Source organism: Cynocephalus volans, chromosome 2, assembly GCF_027409185.1.
Source record: "Cynocephalus volans isolate mCynVol1 chromosome 2, mCynVol1.pri, whole genome shotgun sequence".
NCBI classification, from domain to species: domain Eukaryota; kingdom Metazoa; phylum Chordata; class Mammalia; order Dermoptera; family Cynocephalidae; genus Cynocephalus; species Cynocephalus volans.
Window position 1 is genome coordinate 51192988 of NC_084461.1, and position 25304 is coordinate 51218291.

At 41.7% G+C, this 25304-nt stretch overlaps 1 protein-coding gene and 1 pseudogene across 2 annotated transcripts in view; one reads left to right on the top strand and one right to left on the bottom strand.

Moving 5' to 3' along the window:
- Positions 1–25304, bottom strand: part of DEPDC1B (DEP domain containing 1B) — a 94170-nt gene that overhangs the window by 38546 nt on the left and 30320 nt on the right. For both annotated transcript variants that reach the window (XM_063086485.1, XM_063086484.1), the window contains exons 3-6: positions 15663–15798; positions 6396–6523; positions 5621–5751; positions 3668–3715 (exon numbers count right to left, since the gene is read on the bottom strand). In XM_063086485.1, coding sequence (XP_062942555.1) covers positions 3668–3715; positions 5621–5751; positions 6396–6523; positions 15663–15798 — 443 coding nt within the window. The remainder of the gene's footprint in view (positions 1–3667; positions 3716–5620; positions 5752–6395; positions 6524–15662; positions 15799–25304) is intronic.
- LOC134369440 (anion exchange protein 2-like) lies at positions 8019–14257 on the top strand (annotated as a pseudogene).

Consider the following 25304-nt stretch of genomic DNA (forward strand, 5'->3'; position numbering starts at 1 on the left):
ACCAACAAAAATGTAAACTCTTTTTTTGAAGATATCCTGAAAAGGAGATTGTACATTTTGTCTTATTAATTAATTCTGATTATAAAGTCTCTATTTGATCCATGACCAATCACCGGAAGACAGTTTATCAAGTAGAGTCCTACTGCAAAGTTGTAGAAACCACAGGAACCCTGAAACAGCCTGGTCTCAGCCAGCAGCAAGGCAAAGAATCCCTTGTATCTGGAACCAAAGAGGAACAAAAAATCCTCCCTACAAAGCTGGCAGCAAATGCCCCCAACAATCCACACACAAACCACAGATCTACACTGCCAAGTTGCAAGACAACTGGAGCTGCCTGTGCCTTGAGGAAAGTGGCAAGTGGTCCCAGGGGGAACAGCTCAGCCAGCCTTCTCTATTTCCATCACAGCATGGAAGAAAACAGTGCAACCACACCGGCCAGTTCTGGGCCAGTAGAAGACTAAACAACTGTACCCAAATAGGCCTCTACCCCCAGGAGAATGAAAGAAATGGCCAAGATAAATTAAAAGGAAATTCTTCCTACAGAATCTCTGTTAACTAAAGAAAGAGGATCAAGCTAAAAAGGACAGTAAAGCACTCTGGGCCTTCACATTTCTAGGCTACTGAGACGTCGTAAACTGGCTTTTTTGGTCTCCTCAAAAACCTAGGAGAGTTTGAATATTCTGTTTCCTTCCTATAAAATAACTTCATTTATTTGGCTAAAATAATGGAAATTGTGAAATATCTGCACATGTGGTACCACATGAACCTAGCAGCAAATGTAGCCACCATTTTTGCTTGCTTTATCCTCTGACACAGCTCAAGCTTAGTCAATTAAAATAATTAGGCTGATATATCTCAGCAAGCAATACACATTGCCTAGAATTACTCCCTACCAGGATAAGTATGTGGTTCATTCTAAGCAATTGTACCCCTCTGTGATTATTTCATCATTATATTAAAATACGCAAAAAAAGTTTCCCTAAAAAAACTAGTATATAGTGAGCCCTATCAGAGGGGACCACATTTTTAAGATCTTTCCTTTCTTAATTATCTTGAACTTTAAGAATATTTTTCTAATCTAGTTTTTTTTTATGTTATTCCTGAAAGATTCTGCAAAAAGAATGCTTTGACTTTTTTTGTATTCATATTTGAACCTGCAGGCACAAAGAAGAAAAACACAGTAAATCAAGTTTTGTATTTATTTAGCCAGTGTTGAGGCTGGCCAACAACAAAAGTATCCAGGCCCACATGCACATGGTCTGCAATAAATGCAGACTGGCCTAGAGAGAAAGCAGTGAGCAGCAGCTGGCTTACAGAAAAGGAAGAAACAGTCCTTCAAAATATCATAAAATCAGCCTATCCTTTCTGTTTCCTTTTAGATGACTATAAGGGAATATGGACTTACTAAGGACAAGGACAAGGAACAGGTCATGACTTCGATGTACTCGAAGTAGATATTGAGGGTCAGTGATATTCTGGAAAACTTAGTGATTTTATAAACCTATTCAAAAGGCTGGCCTTACCCCTTGGCCACCTTTTTTCCTTGGCACATAAACATCTTTAATGTTTATGTGCCAAGCATTGCATTTGATACATGTAAGACATTCCCTTTTCCCAACGTTTTCCACCTAATACAACACCACCTGATGGAGTTTGGATGTGTTGTCCCCTCCAAAACTCATGTGGAAATTTGATCCCCACCATGGCAGTGTTGGAAACTGATTGAGGCATGGGGGTGGATCCCTCATGAATGGATAAATGCTCTCCCTGGGTGAGGGGGGATTAATGAGTGAGTTCTCGCTCTATTAGTTCCTGCAAGAGCTCATTGATTAAAAAGACCCAGGCACCTTTTCTCTTTCTCTCTTGCTTCTCTCTCTTGCTTCCTTTCGCCATGTGATCTGCTTGTACCCGCCAGCTGCCTGCTATTTTTCCACCACGAGTAGAAGCAGCCAGCCTGAGGCCCATGCCAGATGCAGCTGTCCCAGAATCATAGGCCAAATAAACCTCTTTCCTTTATAAATTACCCAGTCTCAGGTATTTCTGTCATAGCAACACAAAATGGACTAAAACACCACCTCACACACATGAAGATCATTACTAAGTCACTCCTTACATCTTTTACTCTCCACTGATAATTAATTCCAGTTATTCTAACCTTTCTGTAGGAGTTTTGTGGCTTTTATATAAACATCCTCCTTGAGGGAAAATTATACTCTTCACAACATTTCGGCCATCACTGAAAATTCAGCATCATAAACATATCTTACCATAATTTTACAACATATTCTAGCCTAGATTTATTGTACTGGCAGCTATGTTCATTCCCAGCCAGTCAACTTCCAAATCCTTGGTTTGCCAGAAGTTCGGAAATGGATAATTTAACTTCCCATTTATACCTTCTATCTCATCGTTGCCAGCTCTGGCCAAAGATATAATTTAAATTTAATTCACTTCAAGTGATTGAATAGGAAGAATAAAAACTATTTCCCCAAGCTAAAACCACAGTACTGTACACCTCAGAGCTTCCAAAATATTAACCAAAAACCAATGAAAATTTTATAGTTAAACCCAAAGCACATTAGTAATGTTACTAATCACATCCAGAATAATATATAATCATTATCCATATAGTACCGTTAAGAATACCCACATTAAGCTGAAGTTATCTTAGTTTCATTCTATAGTCAAACAAAACTAACCCCAATTAAATCAATAATTCAGGGTCCACTAATTAAAGAATTTATACATCTACCTCTGTACATGATAATCCTACACAGAAAGGAAGAAAACTACCTCTCTGAGGTATCTGAGACTCAAAAGGCCCTGTAGAACAAATATCACCATTATCAGTCAGCCAAAATAACTAGAACTTTTCTCACTAACATCAATTGTTAATCATTAGAATCCCTTCTTTGGGTTAAGTCTTCTGAAAATTCCCAGGAAAATGGTAGTATCAGTGAGATACTATAACAATTCATTCCTTCACAGTGCCTATGATATCCACTGAAACGGAAATCATGTGCCTATGAAATGGATTTCATATATCTATGAAAATCCTCATAGGAACCACCTTGGTGCAGGCCCCCTCATTTTATATCCAAATTACTGAAACAGCCTTTCTTGTTTCTCTGCATGCAGGTTCTTCTCCTTCCAAACCATCATACACACCAGTTAGATCAGTCTTCTAAAACATTCCTCTCCCACTTAAAGTGCTGCTCTATGAAAAGCCAATAATAGACCAGATCTGCTGAACAAACCGATGATGTAAATACAGTAGATAATTACGAATATATGTTTTAGAAATAAATACATAGGTTTTAGGAATAAAAACCTGCAGACTATTAAAAGGCAGATACCTGTTACAATATTAAATGCAATATGACTAATCTCTTTCTTTCCTGTGATGAAGTAGTTAAAACTAGTGTGGCCTTCATGAGTGATTACATCCACTAGAAAATGGAAGCACTAAATCCCTTTAAAACTGATCTATAACTCAGCACTTTCACTAAACCACCAATTTTCACTAAAAGCACAGTAGTCTCAAAACAATTAACTGCCACTCTCACAGGTGTCAAATCAATGTTCAGGCCATTGAGCAGAAATATTTTCTAATTCAAGGCACTAATTTCTGTTAATTTCATAAAACTGTCATATAATTAGTACTTACAATTTGCCAAACACTTCATAGCTGACAGCACCCAATGGGGAAGTTCTTCTGCAAGAAAAACAAAAATAAGAAGATATTCTGTATAACTCCAGGAATTACATACATACCTGGTATCATAAGAATATATTATTTGCTCAAGTAATATGAAACACATCTGCTAATCACAAATCACCAAATTATGTATCAGAACATTTAAAAGATGGAAATCTTTCCTTAGCAGCAGTGTTATAACATGTGCCTGTATAAATCATGCCTACAAATTTTTCTAAGGACAAGATGTACCTTTTAAAGCTTTAGTAGAAAGAAAAAATTTGATAATTTGCTCCAAAGGAACATAAAAAACAAATCAATTATCCTAAGAATTATAGAAGGAAAAGAAAAAACAGAAAAAGCCAAAAATATTAGTCATCAAACGCATTTGTGAAACAATTTCACCAAATACCAACCCCCCCAAAAAAGGTAAATTCTGTAGATCCAATATAAGTATCATTTTGCATGTTTCCATTTTCAAAATTTTGTAGGCCAAGAAAGTTCCACCAACATACTAACATTAGGCTATTAGTATTAGGTCAGCCTTAAAATACTAATAGTAACATGACTACAAAAAAATTCCCAGCTGAACTATCTGGTATAGATCTCTTCCCTCCTGATCCTGCTACAGACATCCCATGAGATGGAACAGCACACAGCCTTCCACTTCCTCATCTTCTCCACTTTCTATAAAACTGGGAGGACACTTGTTGAATTGAGTTACATCTAGTGAACCCGATTCCTATAAAACGCTCTCTTCTTTCTGAAGAACTCACTTGATAAAATGAAAGATGACTAGTTATCTAACTGGTAACTAAAAGTATTAATTTGCTACACTCAGAGAATGTGGAAGGATTTTAGATGGATTTCAAAGGCTACACTCTCCTCATTCTAGAGAAATTAATTTTCTAAGTTAATATTAACCTGACAACTCATGAAGTCATCACGAATCTACTTCTGTCTCCTGTTGTCCTCCATTTCTGATATAAAAGGCTATTAAAAGGGAAAGTGTTTCAGGTTTCAGAGACAGGTTCTACTCCTGTCAGGAAATATAGCCCAGAAAAACCTCTTTCCCTCCTACAACTGCTCAGGATATTTCTGGTATACTGTCTGCTGCCCAGGAGCCTCCAGCCCTAAATTTAATAGTACTGTATAAAAACTCCATAAGTGTTATACCATCTTCCCACATCCAAAAAGGTCATTCTGATTCTAGCCAATTCCCAGCATCCAGGGTCTGAACTAAAGGAAGAACAAATAAAAGAGCCCATTCCATTCTGGTCCAACCCTTTCCCATAGGAAAAAGTTTTAAAATCAGTCTGGGAATTGTGGTCCACTATAGGTACCATCATATTTTTCCAAATAAAAAAACAGGTTAGGTGGCTGCTGAGTGTTTTTTTCTCCTGATTTGTAAACTGGCCTAGAGGAAAAGGTATAAAAAATTAAAGCACCTTCAACATTTACAAAGCTACCTTACTAAAAAGAAAAAAATAGACAAAAACCAAGACTATCCCAGAAAATCTCACACAGAGACACCATAACAAAAAGGTAACTGAGAACCCTAAATGCAATTGGACCCCAGGTCCCATCTGAAAAATGACTCAAACTCTGTTAGGTCTTAAATGTACTCACTTTTCAGGGATTTTCCAGGGGATAATTCCCGGGAACCACTTAATGCCCAGGGTGGCTAACAGAACTAGTCTCTGGATAGATTTTGCTGAAGCTTCCACTCCTATATACCCATCATTTTATGATATTTCCTTAATCCAAACAATTAATTTAAAGGTGTTAGGAAGTGGGAGAAGTATATACGTAATGAGGGGATAAACTTATTTAGGGTTTAGGAATGGGTCAAATGGGAGCTGATGGACATATGCAGCCAACATACTCGGTCAGCCAAGAACAAAATGGTATTGATGCACTTACTTGATTTGTCATCAAGGATAACAACTCCCTGCTTGCTGACACTATATACGTTATGGATGATGAATTTGGAGTTGACAAGTTTGGTGTCTAAAACTTCCTCTAAGGAATCCAGGCCAAGGATTTTCTGTAAACTAAAAAGATGAATAACAATTACTTATCTGTAAAAAATCATTATTTACCCAAAAACCTGGCGCTGCAAAAGATCTATCTTTAAAATGCATTATTTTCGTGCATTTTGCCCCAATCTTTTGGGGGTAAAAAGGCTAGAAATGGAGTATGATAAAACAAACTTAAAAGGTATCCTTTTTCCATTAACATGTTGCTGTACTGATTGAATAATATAACACCCTGAATGCTGAGAAAATAATTTTGCAAGTAAAAATATTATAAATACAAAAACTAGCTTATCCAATGGTGACAAAGTGCTGCTAATACATCTTCGTGAGAAAAAAAATTTTGCTGTAACACTGTTAACTTTAATTATAGTATATCAGCTAGCTAGACCAAATTTTCCATTATGTGTTTTATTAAGCTTAAAATTTCTTGTTACTAAAAAGTTTAAGAACTTTTGAACTCCCACTCTTAACTGTTATTTGAATGACAATAGAAAATCCCCAGAATTCAGTTAAATTATGTTTGCTAAGCAGGATAGCAGCAAATAATGCAAAGTTGAGATTTTTTATACATAATTTCAGAAAATTAAATATGCAGAGTAGTGAAGAAGTAAAATAGAAAAATATCACTAAAAATTCTCATTAATATCAAATGCACATACTATGATAATGTCATAGACTTCCATATCTCTTCTATATTGGCTTCTGTCAGCTGTCTGCGGTGAACAAGACGGCAAGCTGGCACCTCTCCAATAGCAATACTGTGACGCTTGTACCACATCTCAGAATTCTATTGGGGGGAAGGGAGAAGTAAGGAGTAAGAAGGAGTACAGGAAGAAAAAAGGGCAGAAAGAGAGAGAATAAATACTTCAGTATAAGGTAGTATAAATTTACGAGAAATGTCACTGATCTATTTGTAATTCAATTTGAAATAATGCAGGCAGTCCTTGATTTACAATTTCTTGATTTTACAATGAGTTTATAGGATGTAACCCCATCATAAGTCGAATAATTAGAAATATAAACTTTCTTTGCATGGGCCTCAGGAAAGTAAAGAATGACTCTTAAAATTAGGTCATATTATAAATCAATATTCATGAATTACAAAAGAACTATGGAAATAAGGATGACATTAACTAGCTATTTTTTCCTATGGGAGTTCCAACTAATCAGTGAAGTAGCAGTGAAATAAAATTTATTACGTTGAAATTAAGTCAAGGAATACCTATCCAAATTCACATGTTATCCAAATTGAGTGACTATTTAAAACTAAAGTGTATTACTTTCAAGAAGTCTTTATTTCTTATAAGCAAATATGCAGTTACAATGTAGGTACACAACCCCCATATGCAAGGTGTCCACAAAAGGCAGGAAAAACAAGAGCACCACAAGGACAGCTGAAGATGGCAAAGAGAAGAGAAGGAGGAATGAACTAAAGATTAGAGACCTTAAATAGTTTGCCCTAAGCTTTACCACCTCAATATTCTTAGTGCCTTGTTTCTCACATTAGGGCTACCAGACACAAGTCATAAAACCTCCTTTTGGTGATCACTGAGAGTAAGTTTAACCTTTAAAAGGCAAAACACATAAGAAGTCATTTACAAAGAGTTTCTATAATAGTTTTTTACAAAAGTAACATTAGAGGAAAATCTTATTAATTTGGAAAAAAGAAGCAGAAAAGCTTTATTTGGTTTCGATTTTTGCTTTTGTTTTTGAAAAATTACTAAATTACCAAAGAAATTCAAAGGCCACGTAAGTATGTGACTTTTTAAGTATCTAAACCAGGTGCTTATTTTTGAAGGCAGGCATATAAGTTGTTTCATTTGCCTTCCAAAATTTATTCTAAAACAGTAATCATGAAAATATTCAAATATTTATCTGCAAAGGTATTATTTACTACACTGTTTATACATTGAAAAACTGGAAACATAGTACATACCTAACAGTAAAAGACTAAACAAATAAATACATTAATTATGTCTAATACTAAATGTTGCATTTTGCCCATCTTTTCATGGTATTAAATACTTGACACCATTCTAAGTGAAGAACATGGGCTACAAAACAGCTCAGTATGATCTAATTTTTGTGTTGAAAACATACATGGAAAAAAGGATACAAAATAAAAATGTTAATAATAGCAATTCTCCCTAGATGACATCATGGATAATTTATTTTCTTTCTTTGCCTATAAATAATTCTATTAAATAAATTAATAATAGCAAAAGTACTCAACAGTTGTTGAACACCTGCATACCAGACACTATTATAGGTACTTTATAGGTATGAATTCACTTGATCTTCACAACAACCCCACCTCACAAGGTAGTATTATCATCCTAGTTTCACCAATAAGAAAACAGACATGAACATAATGATTGAAACAGAGAAACAAGCTCAAATAGCTCATAATTGGAGAAGCCAAGATTCAAACCCAGCAGTCGGCCCCCCAGAGCCCACACTCTTACCCTTCGGGTTATACTGGCCCCTCAGCTAACACAACAGATGACTTTATTCGCTCTATTTTATTTTATAAAATGGCTAGGCCAGAGAGATGAAGGACGAAAACAAAAGACAGCGAGAAAACTAGAGGCAGAGACAGAAAGAGAGAAAGTAATATAGAAGAAATGAATGATGAGCTCAAGTTTTTTAAGAAAGATGAGCTGTTTGTTTATTGACTATTAACCTTATCATTCCAAAGACTACATCAAAGCCCCACTGGGGAGACATCCTGCTCTCCCATTCTTCCTTTGGACAATCCTCAAGAAGCAGCAGCCCAAGCTTTGGTGGAGTTATATACAACAACTTCTACCACCTCATTTAGGGGGAAAGAACAAGAAAATACAAGAGAGAAGCTATTTAAAAAAAAAAAAAAAAAAAAAAGGATACAGATATATATACAGATGGCCAGGGAAGAAACTTAACAATAAGGTTTTGGGGGAAAAAAGTTGATGAATCTGGGACTCTGGTATACTACTTTAGGACTCCTGAAAAATTTGAAATTGAAAACAATAGCTGCTGTCATTGGTGCAAAGCTCTGAACAGTGGTTACTGAAATATGCTAACGAACACTTGGTCTTCTTCTGAGTGGTGACAACAGGAACATTACAACTTCACAGAACCAAGTAGAACAGAAAAGCGAAGTCATACCAGCAACATAAAAACACATTAATTTAATATAGGATTTTATCTCTTTTGTACAAACAACACCATATGACCTTATAATGAAAAAAACTGCCTATTGAATAAGAATTCATACTTACAGGGTCATACTAGGTATTTAAACACAAACGTCCCAGAAGAAATGTACCTGATCTCAGAGCTTATATTTTAATTTTCCCTAAGACAGGAACTATCAACTAGACATTAACAAATACTTCTCGTTAGAAATAAATAGTCCTGTAATACCTTTTGTGCCTACTCTTTTAGAGTATTTCCACCTTGTTTTCTAACAGTCTATTTTTATTGTATGCTTCACTAGGCTGGGAGCCCATTTACAGCAAATGTGTCACATATGAGAGTACTTCAAAAAGTTTGTGGAAGGGGGCTGGCTTGCCCGCAGTGGGTAGGGGAGGTGGGAGATAAGTTGAGTTGGGAGAAGTTGGGAGCAGCAGGGTTGTGCCCCAGGATGGGCACAGGGGAGCACACAAGGGTGCTAGAGGACAGGGAGAGACCCACAGACATGAAGTCCAGAGCAAGCAGATCAGGTCCCCCCTCCAAGTGCCCTGGTTGATGGCCTGCTGAGGAGGAGATGAAGAGAGCACCAGCTGAGTTGGACAGCTTGCCAGGAATATGTTGGCCAGGCTCCACACCCCAGGCTGACCCCCAACCTACAGTGTTTGACCCATACAAACCTATCTTTCCGCCAAGTTGGGCAACCCCAACTCCCCAACAGCACACTGGGGAGCTGCAGTATCGTTACTTTTGGCGAGCCTTGGGTTCCCCCCTGTACTCTCCCCACTAGAAATGGGTACCCCAGTTTGCACTGATCAGGTTCCCTTGCAGCTCCTCTTCTGCTCCCCCACCCCCCACAACACAGCTGCCCTCCCCAGACTCCCTGCAGTCACTGTCAGGAGGGAGGGCCACTCAGATTTTCCTGGCCCCAGGCTAGGGAAGGGAGAGATCCAGACTCCCCTCCGGGGAAGAACCTCAGGGCTTTTGTGCCTACCCCCTCCCAGCCAGCATGTGCCCCTCCCCCATTATAAAGCTCTGCCCAGCATGTGCCCACTGACTGTCCCTTCCTCCCTCCCACTGAGTGGAGTTGGGCTCCTGCCCTTCACGCAGGGAGACCGGGGGAGGGGGTGCCCGTGCCCTGGGGATGGCCCCTTTGCTTGCATTTTGGGCTCTCTCCAGAGTTCTTTCTCTCCCTCTTCTTCCTGCCTGTGCTCTCACCCTCCCCACCACACCCCTCCCTGGTACAACTAGCTTAGGGCTTATTTCTGTCTGGGCCTTCACTTCCCTCCTTCGCCTGCTCTTTATCGTTCCCTCTCTGATCCCTGTCACTTCCCTCAAGCCTGGGGCCTTGACTCCTGCTCCTCCTCCTCACTCTGCTCAGTTTTTTGTTTGGCTCCTTGCAGCCTTCCTCACTGGGTCCTCTCCTCTATTTCCCTCTTTGTTCTCCTCTTTTCTAACGATAAATTTCTCCTCTTTGCACTTGCTGCCTCTAAGGGCCACTCTAGGCCCTTCATACTTGAGGATCCTGAGCAGGGACAAGCCTAGTGTGGCAGGCAGCCGGGCCCCTTCCCTCCCAGGACTGGGTGCCCTGCCTGCCTGGCCGGCTCTTGGTCCTCTCGCCCACCCACGTTACGCCTCCACTTTGTCAGCCTGAAAGCTACAGCAACAGCAAAAAAGGGTTAAGATTTGGCCATGAGCAGTGCCGCCCCCCAGCACCCTGCCTCGGGCACAGATTCGTTCTGCATGCCAGAGCCAGAGAGCGTGGGTCCTGGGACACCGGGGTTCGCTGAGCAGGATAAAGATGAACTTCACTGCACCCTGGGCGTGGAGGGTTTAAGGAGATCCTACAGGAGGCCGGGTCTCGTGGGAGGGAGCAGTCAGGCCGCAGGAAGACTTTGAGCACCACCGCCAGTCCTCCCAGCTCATCCATCACCCACTGTCCACTCACCTGCCTCCCAATGCCCACCACCGCAAGACACCTCAGGGCCCGGGATGGAAGCCTCAAGAGCGCCCTGGAGCCTCCCCCACCTGGGAAACCCCCGCTGTTGAGGAGAGGAAGAGAGGAAGAAGCCAGTGAGGCTGAGAAGGCCTAGGCCTTAAGCGGCCATCCCTGTCTCCACACCCTCTTCGGTGCAGTTCTTTCTCCAAGATGATGAAGGCACTGACCAGAAGGCAGAGAGGACCAGCCCTTCTCCCCCTGCACCACTGCCCCACCAGGAGGCGGCTTCCTAGGCCACCAAAGAAGCCCAGACTGGAGCCCTGGTGGAAGAGATGGTGGCAGTGGCCAGCAGTGATGGGAGTGGACCCTGACCAAGGCCCAGCCTGGACATCACAGCTACAACTTTTAGGAGAGGAGGTGCATGGGGAACACAATGGGGGCTGAGCAAGCACTACTGTTCCACGTCCCCACGGACAAGAGTGAGGCCCAGACGCTGGCCACAGCTGACCTGGTCCTCAGGAAGTCCAGCAGTTTGAGGACATTCCTGGGGTGCCATGGCACTTGGTGTGGAAGAATGCTAGAGGGTCCATGCAGAGTGACAGGGAAGGGCAGGAGCCTGGCCCAACCCTGGGCCCCCCACAATCCCCGGGGGGTGGGTGTACCTGGAGCTGAATGAGTTGCTGCTGGACAAAAACCAGGAGCCTCAGTGTCGGGAAACAGCCCGCTGCATCAAATTTGAGGAGGCCATGGAGGAGGGAAGGCTCACGAGGGCTCTCCCTCTCCTTCCTCAGTCTCCTGAAGCTACGCCAGACCCTGGCCCAGGGAGCAGTGCTCTTGGACCTGGACCAGCAGTCCCTGCCTGGGATGGTCCACGAGGTGGTGGGACAGATGGTCATCTCTGACCAGATCAAGGCCGAGGACAGAGCCAACATGCTGCAGGCCCTGCTGCTGAAACATAGCCACCACAGTGACGAGAAAGATTTCCCCTTTCCCCGCAACAGCTCTGCCGACTCCCTGGGCTCCCTGCTAGAGCTTCACCACAGCCAGGGGGCTGAGAGTGACCCCCACATCACCAAACCTCTCACTGGAGGTGTTCCCGAGACCCGGCTGGAGGTGGAGGGAGAACGTAAATGCCACCTTGAGCCCCGCCAGCCAGCATCACTCACTCCAAGTCCATGCACAAGCTGAAGCTGCTGGAGAAGACCTCTGAGAGCGCAGATGCTATAGTGGTCCTTGCGGGCTGTGTGGAGTACCTCTCCTGCCCCACCATGGCCTTCGTGTGGCTATGGGAGGCCATGGAGCAGCACGCAGTACTGGAGGTGCCCGTGCACTTCCTCTTCCTGCTGCTAGGCCCGAGCAACACTAACATGGGCTACCATGAGACTGGCAATCCGTCTCTACCCTCATGTCTGAAAAACAATTCCACAAGGCAGCCTACCTGACAGACAATCAGAATGACTTGCTGACCGCTATCAACGCCTTCCTGGACTGCAGCGTGATGCTGCTGCCCTCGGAAGAGCAGGGTGAGGAGCTGCTGCATTCCGTCACCCACTTCTAGCGCCAGATGCTCAAGAAGCAAGAGGAACACGGCTGGCTGTGGCCCACAGGGGCTGGGCTGGAGCCCAAGTCTGCCCATGATAAGGCACTCCTGCAGATGTAAAGGTGGCAGGTGCAGCTGAAGGTGATCCCCTTCGGAGGACGGGCTGGTCCATTGGGGACTGATCTGCGAAGTGCTGCACTGCTATCCCCACTACCTAAATGACTTTCACGACGCACTCAACCCCCAGTGCCTGGCTGCTGTCATCTTCATCTACTTTGCCGCCCTGTCTCCTGCCATCACCTTCAGTGGGCTGCTGGGAGAGAAGACATTGGACCTGATAGGGGTGTCAGAATTGATCATGTCCACCTGGCTCCAAGGCATGTTCTTCTGCCTGCTGGGTGCTCCGCCACTGCTGGTGATTGGCTTCTCCAGGCCCCTGCTGGACTTTGAGGAGGCCTTCTTCTCATTCTATAGCAGCAATCACTCATTCTATAGCAGCAATCAATTTCAGGAGTACTGGTGGGCCGGGTGTGGATGGGCTTCTGGCTGTTGCTCCTGGCCCTGCTCATAGTGGCCCTGGAGGGGAGCTTTCTGGTCCGCTCCATCTCCCACTTTACACAGGAGATCTTTGCCTTCCTCATCTTGCTCATCTTCATCTAGGAGACCTTCTACAAGTTGATTAAGATCTTCCAGAAGCATCCCCTCCACAGCAATTCTGTCACCAACAGCTTTGAGGCAGACAGTGGCGAGAATGCAACACAAGCTGGGAGGAGCCACGCTGGGGCCAGGCAACGGCAGCACAGCCAGGCAGTGTGGGCAGAGGAGGCCCTGAGACCAGCCCAACACAGCCCTGCTGTCACTGGTGCTCATAGCTGGCACCTTTTTCATCATCTTCTTCCCGCACAAATTCAAGAATAGCCAGTTCTTCCTGGCCAGATCCAGTGGGTGATCACAGATTTCAGGGTGCCCACTGCCATCCTCATTATGGTGCTCATGGATTACGGTTTCAAGGACACATTCGCCCAGAAGCTGTGCATGCCCGGTGGTCTCAATGATGGCCCCAGAGAAGCGGGGCTTGGTCATCAACCCTTTGGAGAAGAGCCCCTTCCCTGTGTGGATGATGGTGGCCAGCCTACTGCCTGCCAACCTGGCCTTCATCCTCATCTTCTTGGAGACACAGATCACCATGCTCATCATCCCCAAGAAGAAGCACATGCTGCAGAATGGCTCCAGCTTCCACCTGGACCTGCTGCTCATTGGTGGCCATGGGGGGGCATTTGTGCTTTTGGCCTGCCCTGGTTGGCTGCTGCCACTGTCCACTCCATCACTCATACCAATGCACTCACCTTCATGAGCAAAGCTAGGGCGCCTGGGGACAAGCCCAAGACTCAGGAAGTAAAGGAGCAGTGGGTGACAGGGCTGCTGGTCACCCTGCTTGTGGGCTTCTCCATGGTTATCTGGGATGTGCTCCAGCAGGTCCCCCTGGCTGTGCTCTTTGGAATTTTCCTATACATGGGAGTTACCTCCCCTAATGGGATCCAGTTCTATGAGCAGCTGCACCTGCTGCTCATGCCACCCAAACACCACCCAGACATCACCTACGTCAAGAAGGTTGGGACCCTCCAGATGCACCTGTTCACAGCCCTGCAGCTGCTCTGCCTGGCCCTGCTCTGGGCCATCATGTCCACAGCCACCTCCCTAGCCCTCCCCTTCATCCTCATCCCCACAGTGCTGCTGTCATGGTGGTGCTCACCAGCATCTTCACTGAGGGAAAGATGAAATACCTGTATGCTAATGAGGCAGAGCCCATGTTTGACAAGCGAGAGGACATGAACAAGTACAATGAGATGCCCATGCCCATGCCCATGTAGCCACTGCCTAGGGGGACAGCCTGGGGGACAACCGAGGGGCTAATGGACAGAGGGAACAGGGGTTGGTGGGATGGGGCTCCCCTACCCCTTCTCTCCTCGTTTTCTATTTAAGGGAATAATTTAAAATCCTCTTCCTCCCCCCCACCCCGACACAGTAAAGTGCTTCCGCCTTTCCTAAAAAAAAAAAAAAGTTCATGAAAAGATTCGTATTATCTTCCAATTCTATTTTTCCATGAACTTTTTGTGATACCTTCATATTACTGTATCCGTAGAGCCTAGCACAACGTATGGCATACAGGAGACACTCAATAAATCTTTGTTAAATGAATAAATGTATGACTTCCAGATATGACCTCTCTAAGTTCCAGGGCCATCATCTCCATCTCCTCTGCGTGTTAGACACTTCCATTTAATATAACCCGTCTTCATCATCAAACATATTTTAAACCAGATTCACACCATCACTCACAAATCTGCACGCTCTTATGGAGCCACCATTTCTGTCACTGATGTCACTCTTTTACTTGAATCCTCTTTGATAAAGCCCAAGCTTCTTAACTATTCTCTCTAAACTGAGACGTAATACAACCTCTTTAGAAAAAAAATTTTTGTTTTTATAATTTTATAATTATAAAATTTTGTTTTTGTAATTTTATAATTACACTGCCTAATGGTTATCTCATTATCTTTGCAAAAACAACTATGCTTTGGACATCTAGTCTTATAAGACTAGATTAACTTAAAACATTGGCATCAGTACAATTTTTTAAAACCACCTTATAAAATTTTTTCTCTGTACTTTATTTTTCAGCATTATCTCTATCTCAATAGTCTTCTACTGGGGTTTTTTTTTAAGGAAAAAGTATGCAAAAAAGAGGTAGTCTATTCTACAATGAACTGAGGTTTTCCAAGACCAGAAGAATCTACCTTTGTTCATATATTGTGTCAGGTGTCATTCCACAATATTCCATGCCCTAACCTTCTTACTCTCAACTGGTTATAATTACAACAAAGTTCAGGAGGAGGGACAAAAAGGAAGAAGAATAACTATAGAACAGACAGGGGGCTGGCCGGTTAGCTCAGCTGGTTAGAGCACAGGGTTAGAACACCAAGGTCAAGGATTTGGATCCCCTCACCAGCCAGCCACCAAAAAAAACAAACAAACAAAAAAAAAAAACAGCTACCACATATTCACTCAAAATGTCAACAGGCAAGAATTAAAAACTGCAAGGGCCAATCTTTCATTGTTATGGGTATCTCAGCTGTTGACAGGTATGATATTGTTTTAAAGTTTTTTCAGACCATTGTTCATAGAGGACCAAGAGAAAGAACTGGACCAAGCCTGGTGGTTCCCAGATGCTTCTCCCTGCTGCCAGCCCCTCTGCCTTTTAGTCATGGCACTTACCATTACAACTGGTCTCACTGGGATGTTCTCTTGTGAGGTGCCTGGTGGGGGATCATTCCATTCTGGAAATTTAATAACATCTTTTTGGTACGGGGGCTTCTTTGGATATGGCTTCAGGGGTGAGGAAGGAGGAAATCTGAAAACCAAGAAGAAATTATTGCAGTCAGCAGGAGACACAGATATTTAACAATAGTCCCCACTTCCTGTGTCCGTGAGAAATGATACAGTAATTCCAAACTTCAGATAATAAATGAGCTCATATTTAATCAAATTATCATACTTGGCTAATGATACTCAGAAATAATGTAATTTTTAAAAATATTCATTCATTATGCTTGTCAAATAACATTTATGAAAAAACCAGAAATAGACTATGTGAAACATTTTTCAAATAAATTTTAAAAAACTTGTACTCTGATTTTCTTTTTTCTTTTTTAATTTATTTATTTATTATTATTTTACATTCTAAGATGTTGTGGAGCAGTTGCAGAGGAGGGGAAGAGGGGATAGAGAAGGGGGACAGGGTGGGAGAAGGAGGAGGGAGGGAGGACATAGTCAAGGCCCGTAGCACCCCCCTCATTCCAGCAGGGGAGTCTAAGGGGCTTCAGATGGTGCTTCGGTCATTGCTGGGCTGGAAGTGGACATCAGGAGGCATGGCTGAGGACCTCAGCCCCCCACTTCCCTCGCTGGGGAGCCCAGGGCGTTTCCAGCAGCAGCCTGGTGGTCATCACTGGGCTGGATGAGGATGTCGTGGGGACATGGCTGAGGCCCTCAACCCTTCAACACCCCAGCTCGGGAGCCCAGCCAGGCTTCCAGTCCTTCTAGGTTTATGGGTGGTCTTTGGTAGTGTTAGCCTTTACTAGTTAATATCAGAACTTTGTCTCTGATCTGTGAGTTTTTTGTCTTTTCTTTCAGTTCTGTGTTGGATTATTTGCTATTCCCAGCACTTAAACTCTTCACTGGAACTAATTTGTTGTTCTCTGATTACTTCTAAAATGGGGGAACTTCCTATAGGAACCAGCACTTGAGCCCTGTGGTTGAACTAAATTGCTGCTTTGCTGCTGATTCTTTGTGGACGGCTTTTTGTGCAGCTCAGGTTTTAGATGTTGACCTTGTATGTACTTCTGGGTGTTGTGAGGTCCAGTACACCTGGGTTTTGTGGGAACTCTGGTCTGGGCCTGAGTCTTTTCAGCACACTGCTCCCCCTGTAGTTCTACATTCCTGACCAGTCTCCACTGAGTGGGCCTGCGCTGACTGGAGGGCAGATCAGCTGTCCATGCTGCCCCAGTGTTTCCCTGGTGGGTCTGTCTCCCCCATCCACCCCATCCCCTCGCATTCCAAACACTTCCCATGGGATGGGCCATGCACTGGTCCCTTGGGATGACTCACCAACCTGTGAGTGGCTCCTTTTTTCAGTTGTCTGTGGCCCCTCACTCTTATGTGGTCCACGGGGACCCTGTTAGTGGTCTTGCTGGCCTGGGGGCCACCAAGGCCCTCTTCTCCCCTGCAGCCTCCAAACAACTTCATCTAAAGGGCACATCTGCAGGTTTTGCCAGCTCTTGCTCCATGTGCTCACCAGGGCCAGCCTTGAAGTGGTCAGGGCTCAAAATGGTTGAAGCAGTCCTTTCTATCTCTCATCATGGCTTCTCCTGCCTTCATGAACTCTGTATGTCTCTCCTCCTCTTCCCCTGAACTCCAGTGGCCCTAGCTTGGCAGTCATTGCTTTTTAGAAGTTATAAATTGGTTGACTGTGGGAGAGGGTGGTACCGGGTACCATCTACTCCACCACCTTGATTGGAAATCTTCACTATTATGTCTCTTATTTGACTTTCATGATTAAAGATGTTCTTAATGGGATGCTACGGTAAGCCATTTCTTTCACCCAATTCAAAATCCTTACTGCCTCATAACTCCAGTCAAAATTTATAGATGGTAGGTTGAATATAAAAATTATTGATAGAGAAATCCTTAGTAATACTTGCTAGGAAAAAGTGTACTAGCAAAAAAAACATTTGGCCTAATATCCACTTTTATAACTATTTCTAATAAAGATTAATCCTCCTTTCCTTGAATAGCCAATGCTTCACACTAAGATTAAAGCTTCAATCTAGAAATCCATCTTGGAAGGAGCTAGAAAGCTGTACAGTATCCTTATTCTGCCTTTCTACACTTCTTCCCTGTTCCTACCCTTCTTCTGAATTGACAGTCTCACTCCTTGGACTAACACATAGAAGCCTACATAATTCTAACTCTCTTTAAACTGGTCTACACCATATCTGGTAAAGAACTGAAAGATAATTACATATTTTTATCAGAGGAACTTCTTCTGTAGACTTGTTAGAAAAGGACAGTCCAACACATCACATTGCACTGCAAAGCAATACAAGAACTCTAGTTCTTAATGTTGATGTAGAAGTCAGTAGGTTGTTGACTTTTACTTTTTATTTATTTAAGCCAAAATAAAGTCTTAAAATCTTGTCCATTCTACCCAAAGGAAAAAATTCCAAATAACTAAAGATCTTATGCTTAAGGCAAATGCAGAAATGAAGAATTTTAAAATGTCTAGAGTTTTCAAGGAAAGTTTGTATCAAAGTGAATCAGGAGAATCATGTAATAAGAATACTATGGAGAAACATTTCGAAAATAATCACAATAGACTTAAAAGGGATGACTAATGGAGAAAAGTTGAGTTTCCTCTTCTTTGAAAAAAACCTCCAATAACTACATTCTATTTTAAAAGTCAATTTGGTGTCAAAAGAAAAAAACGAGCTCTGGAAAACAAATCAAGTTAATGATAAATAAACAAAGATAGCTGAAATTTTTGGCAATCAAGTTACTAAGGCATGTGTTCCCAAAAGATTCCAAAATATAAACAAAATGAATCTCTACTGCCAGTCAAAGGTATCCCTCTTGTAAGGAAAAGCTGGCTTACAAAACTCCAATCTGATTTTTAGAAAACCAGCAATCACAACAAAAGTCCAATTTCCAGCCAATCTATAGCATTTATGCACATATGCACAACACACACATGCACATATACATATATACATACAATATTGCATATGTTTCCCAGAATTCATAGACCACCCACCTCTCAGACCATTAAAAATTTATCATAATACTGACCCACATCACAAACTGATACCCACTGCTTACTTACTCTCCCACTCCACTCCCTCAGCTATGGTGTAAAAACTTTTGGAACTGAGTTCCAGGCGTGGCTGTCTCACGAACTATCTGTACGTCTTTAGGAAAATAAAAGTCTCTCAAAATCACAATTTATTCATTTGTCAAATAAGGAACTTAAATTGGATGATCATAAATTTCCTCCTAGGGAAGGGGAAGCTCCGCTGAGACCACACGCTCTGTGGTGCCTATATGCATCCCAGCAGCCCATCCCAGTGCACGCAGAACAGGGAGACGTCCAGCAGTGGAGGTGGAAGCTCGGCAGAGACCACACACCCTGCGGTACCGCCCCGTAACCTAGCAGCCCGGCATAGTCCAAGCTGATCAGAGAAGTGGATCCCTGGAGAGGCCCAAGACCCAAGGCAACCACACATGCAAGGCACTAGTGGCAACTAAGCAGTCACTGACGTAGCCATACCAAATTGGCAACCCCAGCAACATCTTAGTCAGACAATAGTGTCAAACCTGTGGACTGAAAAACCCCCTGCCACAATGAATAAACATCAAAGAAAAGATACCAGAAATAGGAAAAATTCAAGAAAGTACACCAGGAAAGGGTAATAACTCTCAAGCTCTAGATCCTATAGAACAAGAAGCCCTTGAAATGTCTGACAAGGAATTTCGAGTGATAATTCTAAGGAAACTGAATGAGATACAAGAAAACTCACCTAGACAACATGATGAAATGAGGAAAAGTATACAGGACCTGAAAGAAGAAATTTACAAGGAAATCAATGCCCTGAGAAAAAATGTAGCCGAGCTTGCCGAACTGAAGAATTCATTCAGCGACATAAAAAACACAACGGAGAGTTTAACCAGCAGGCTTGCGGGAGTTGAAGAGTGGGCCTTAAAAACTAACGCCACCTTAAGTGACATTACAAGCGGCGCCATTATGGGCACACAAGGGCATATTAACGTGGCAGCCTAAGATGGTGCTGGGAGGAAGTAGGGTGGGAGTGTCTGCGGGAACCTTGCCTTAGCCCTTATTTGCCAAATACGCACTTCCGCGCTCGTGAACACTGCATGATTCCAGTAGCTAGGCATAAAGACAGGATGCATGCTCTTGACCTTTAAGCTGAGAGGATTATGTTAAAACCTCCCCTCCCCATCTGCATATAAAAGCAAGTGCTTGTGTGATAATAAACGGAACTGCTCGACAGAACCCCCGCCACATGAGTGTCCTTTAACGGGCTGGTTGGGGCCGGCGGCTGTGCTGACCTCTCTTCACGCTCTCTTCCCCTGTCTCCTTCCAACGGGGACCGGAGGGAAAGAGGAATCCGGGCCATCTGCCCGCCCACCAGAAGGAACAACAAGGAAGAGACTGATAGCGAGGCAAGAGCGGTTCGGATCGGCCAGCGGTGAACCTGACAGAAGAGAGAAACTCTCAACTTAAAGATGGGCTGTTTGAAATACCACAGGCAGACAAAAAAAAAAGAAAAAAGAATGAAAGGCATTGAAGAAAATCTGAGAGAGATATCAGACAACCTTAAGCACTCAAATATCCAAGTCATGGATATTCAAGAAGGGGAGGAAAAAGGTGATTGCATTGAAAACATATTCAACAATATAATAGCAGAAAACTTCCCAGGTATAGGAAAAATCACAGATCTTCAGATCCAGGAAGCTCAAAGATCTCCAAACGTATTCAACCCAAAAAGGTCTTCTCTAAGACATGTGATAGTCAAATTGGCAAAACTCAAAGACAAAGAGAGAATCTTAAAAGCTCCAAGAGAGAAGCGTCAAATCACCTATAAGGGAGCCCCAATCAGACTAACATCAGACTTTTCATCACGAACTCGAAAAGCCTGAAAGGAATGGGATGATATATTCAAAATACTAAAAGACAGAGATTGCCAGCCAAGAATACTCTACTCGGCAAGGCTATCCTTCTGAAATGAAGGGCAAATAGTATATTTCTCAGACAAACAAAAACTGTGGGAGTTCACCACCACACGACCACCCTTACAAGAAATTCTCAAGGGAGTACTGGGTTTGGTTCCTGAAAACTAACTACCACTGCCATAAAAACCCAAGAAAAATCAAAACCCACTAGTATAATAAAAATGGCGTTCATGAAGAGAAAACAAAAAGGCTATCTACAACCCAAGGAACCAACAAATACAGAAAACAAACAGTAAATCAGAAAGCAAGGAACAAAAGACACCTAAGACAACCAAACAATAATCAATAAAATGCTAGGAATAAATCAACACTTTTAAATAACAACTCTTAATGTAAAAGGCTTAAATTCCCCAATCAAAAGACACAGACTGGCTGACAGGATTAAAAAGGAGGACCCAACTATATGCTGCCTTCAAGAGACCCACCTCATCCATAAAGACTCACATAGACTAAGATTGAAGGGATGGAAAAAGATTTACCATGCAAACAGAAAAGAAAAACGAGCTGGAGTTGCTATTCTTATATCTGACAAAGTAGACTTTAAACTAAAAACCATAAAAAGAGACAATGAGGGACACTACATAATGATAAAAGGATTGATCCATCAAGAAGACATAACAATAATAAATATGTACGCACCCAATGTTGGAGCAGCCAGATTTATAAAACAAACTCTATTAGACTTAAAGAAGGAAATAGACACTAATACCATAATAGCAGGGGACCTGAACACCCCACTGTAAATATTGGACAGATCATCTAGGCAAAGAATCAGTAGAGAAACACAAGACCTAAACAATACTCTAGACCAATTGGACATGGCAGATATCTACAGAACATTCCATCCAACAACCTCAGAATATTCTTTCTTCTCATCAGCACATGGATCATTCTCCAGGATAGACAACATATTAGGTCACAAATCAAGTCTCAACAAATTCAAAAAAATTGGAATTATCCCATGTATTTTCTCAGACCACAATGGATTAAAATTAGAAATCAATAACAAATGAAATTCTGGAAACTATAAAAACACATGGAAATTAAACAGCATTCTACTTAATGACATATGGGTCCAAGAAGAAATCAAGCAGGAAATCAAAAAATTTATTGAAACTAATGAAAGTAATAATACATCATACCATAACCTGTGGGATACTGCAAAAGCAGTACTAAGGGGGAAATTTATCGCATTAAATGCTCACTTCAGAAGAATGGAAAGATGGCAAGTGAACAACCTAACACTTCACCTTAAAGAACTAGAAAAACAAGAACAATCCAATCCTAAAGTTAGCAGACGGAAAGAAATCATTAAGATCAGAGCAGAACTTAATGAAATTGAAACCCAAAAAACAATACAAAAGATCAATTAATCAAAAAGTTGGTTTTTTGAAAAGATAAATAAAATTGACAAACCATTAGCATGGCTAACAAAAAAAGAAGAGAGAAGATTCAAATAACAAAAATTAGAAATGAAAAAGGTGATATTACAACTGATTCATCAGAAATACAAGGAATCATTGGAGACTACTATAAACAACTATACACCAACAAGTTTGAAAATATGGAGGAAATGGATAAATTTCTGGACACACACAAGCTCCTGAAACTGAACCATGAAGACGTAGAAAATCTGAACAGACCAATAACAATAAAGGAGATTGAAGCTGTTATCAGAAAGCTCCCAACAAAGAAAAGCCCAGGACCAGATGGATTCACAGCAGAATTTTACCAAACATTAAAAGAAGAATTGACACCGATTCTTTACAAACTATTCCAAAAGACTGAAACAGACGCAAATCTCCCAAACTCATTCTATGAGGCAAACATCATCCTGATACCAAAACCAGGTAATGATACAATCAAAAAAGAAAACTACAGGCCGATATCCTTGATGAATATAGATGCGAAAATCCTCACTAAAATACTAGCAAACAGAACACAGCAACACATACGTAAAATTATACAGCACGATCAAGTGGGATTCTTCCCAGAGATGCAAGGTTGTTTCAACATACACAAATCAATAAATGTGATACACCATATTAATAATATCAAACACAAGGACCATATGGTCATCTCTATAGATGCTGAAAAAGCATTTGATAAAATTCAACATTCATTCATGACAAAGACTCTCTATAAGTTAGGTATAGATGGAAAGTATCTCAACATAATTAAAGCCATATTTGATAAACCCACTGCAAATATCATCCTGAATGGGGAAAAGCTGAAAGCTTTTCCTTTAAGAACAGGAACTAGACAAGGATGCCCACTCTCACCACTCCTATTCAACATAGTGTTGGAAGTACTAGCCAGAGCAATCACAGAAGAGAAGGAAATAAAGGGCATCCAGATTGGAAAAGATGAAGTCAAACTGTCCCTGTTTGCAGATGACATGATCCTATATATCGAACAGCCTAAAGCCTCTACAAAAAAACTCTTGGAGTTGATAAATGATTTCAGCACAGTAGCAGGATACAAAATCAACACAAAAAAATCAGTAGCATTTCTATTCTCCAATAGTGAACATGAAGAAAGAGAAATCAAGAAAGCTTGCCCATTTACAATAGCCACCAAAAAAATAAAATACTTAGGAACTGAGTTAACCAAGGATGTGAAAAATCTCTATAATGAGAACTACAAACCACTGCTGAGAGAAATTAGAGAGGATACAAGAAGATGGAAAGATATCCCATGCTCTTGGATTGGAAGAATCAACACAGTGAAAATGTCCATACTACCCAAAGTGATATAAAAATTCAATGCAATCTCCATCAAAATTCAAATGACATCTTTCTCAGAAATGGAAAGAACCATCCAGACATTTATATGGAATAACAAATGACCACGCATAGCCAAAGCAATGCTGAGGAAAAAAAGTAAAGCTGGAGGCATAAGACTACCTGACTTTAAACTATACTACAAAGCTATAATAACCAAAGCAGTATGGTACTGGCATAAAAACAGACACACTGATCAATGGAATAGAATAGAGAATCCAGAAATCAATCCACACCCCTACAGCCATCTGATTTTTGACAAAGGCACCAAGCCTATACACTGGGGAAGAGACTACCTCTTCAGCAAATGGTGCTGGGAGAACTGGATATCAATATGCAGGAGAATGAAACCAGACCCATACCTTTCACCATACACTAAAGTCAACTCGAAATGGATTAAAGAATTAAATATACACACTGAAACAATAAAACTTCTTAAAGAAAACATAGGAGAAATACTTCAGGAAGTAGGACTGGAGACAGACTTCATGAATAGGACCCCAAAAGCACGGGCAACCAAAGGAAAAATAAACAAATGTGATTATACCAAACTAAAAAGCTTCTGCACAGCAAAAGAAACAATTAACAGAGTTAAAAGACAACCAACAGAGTGGGAGAAAATATTTGCAAAATATACATCTGACAAAGGATTAATATCCAGAATATACAAGGAACTCAAACAACTTTACAAGAAAGAAACAAGCAACCCAATTAAAAAATGGGCAAAAGAGCTAAATAGGCATTTCTCTAAGGAAGATATACGAATGGCCAACAGACTTATGAAAAAAAGCTCAACATCACTCAGCATTCGGGAAATGCAAATCAAAAGCACACTGAGATACCATCTAACCCCAGTTAGGATGGCTAAAATCCAAAAGACTGTGAATGATAAATGCTGGTGAGGTTGTGGAGGAAAAGGAACTCTCATACATTGTTAGTGGGACTGCAAAATGGTGCAGCCTCTATGGAAAATGGTATGGAGGTTCCTCAAACAATTGCAGATAGATCTACCATATGACCCAGCTATCCCACTGCTGGGATTATACCGAGAGGAATGGAAATCATCAAGTGGAAGGTATACCTGTTCCCCAATGTTCATCACAGCACTCTTTACAATAGCCAAGAGTTGGAACCAGCACAAATGTCCATCATTGGATGAGTGGATACGGAAAATGTGGTATATGTACACAATGGAATACTACTCAGCTATAAAAAAGAATGAAATACTGCCATTTGCAACAACATGGATGGACCTTGAGAGAATTATATTAAGTGAAACAAGCCATGCACAGAAAGAGAAATATCACATGTTCTCACTTAGTGGTGGGAGTTAAAAATAAATAAATAAACACACACACACACACACACACACACACACACACACACACACACACACACACACACAAAAAAAAAAAAAACAACGGGGGGGAATAAATAAATAAATTTCCTACTAGATTCAAAAATATGTTTCTTTTATCTCACACCCAGAGACAAGTAATATTTTCCAAAGACTAGTGCAGAAGTTCTTACTTGCAGAACTGTGATTGCAGAGATGGTAGGGAGTCACTTTTTCCCTCTGCATTGAGAACATGAGACCTTGGCTGTGAGTAACATCTGCAATTATCCACAGCATGTATGCTATTTTCACAGCAGTCCAACCTTGCCTGAGATCAAATGCAGAAGAGCTCCCTCTAGTGGACTACTTTTATTTTATGCATTGAAAGTCATCAATTTAATACTAACATTTTAATCATGGGCTTGAAAGCCTATT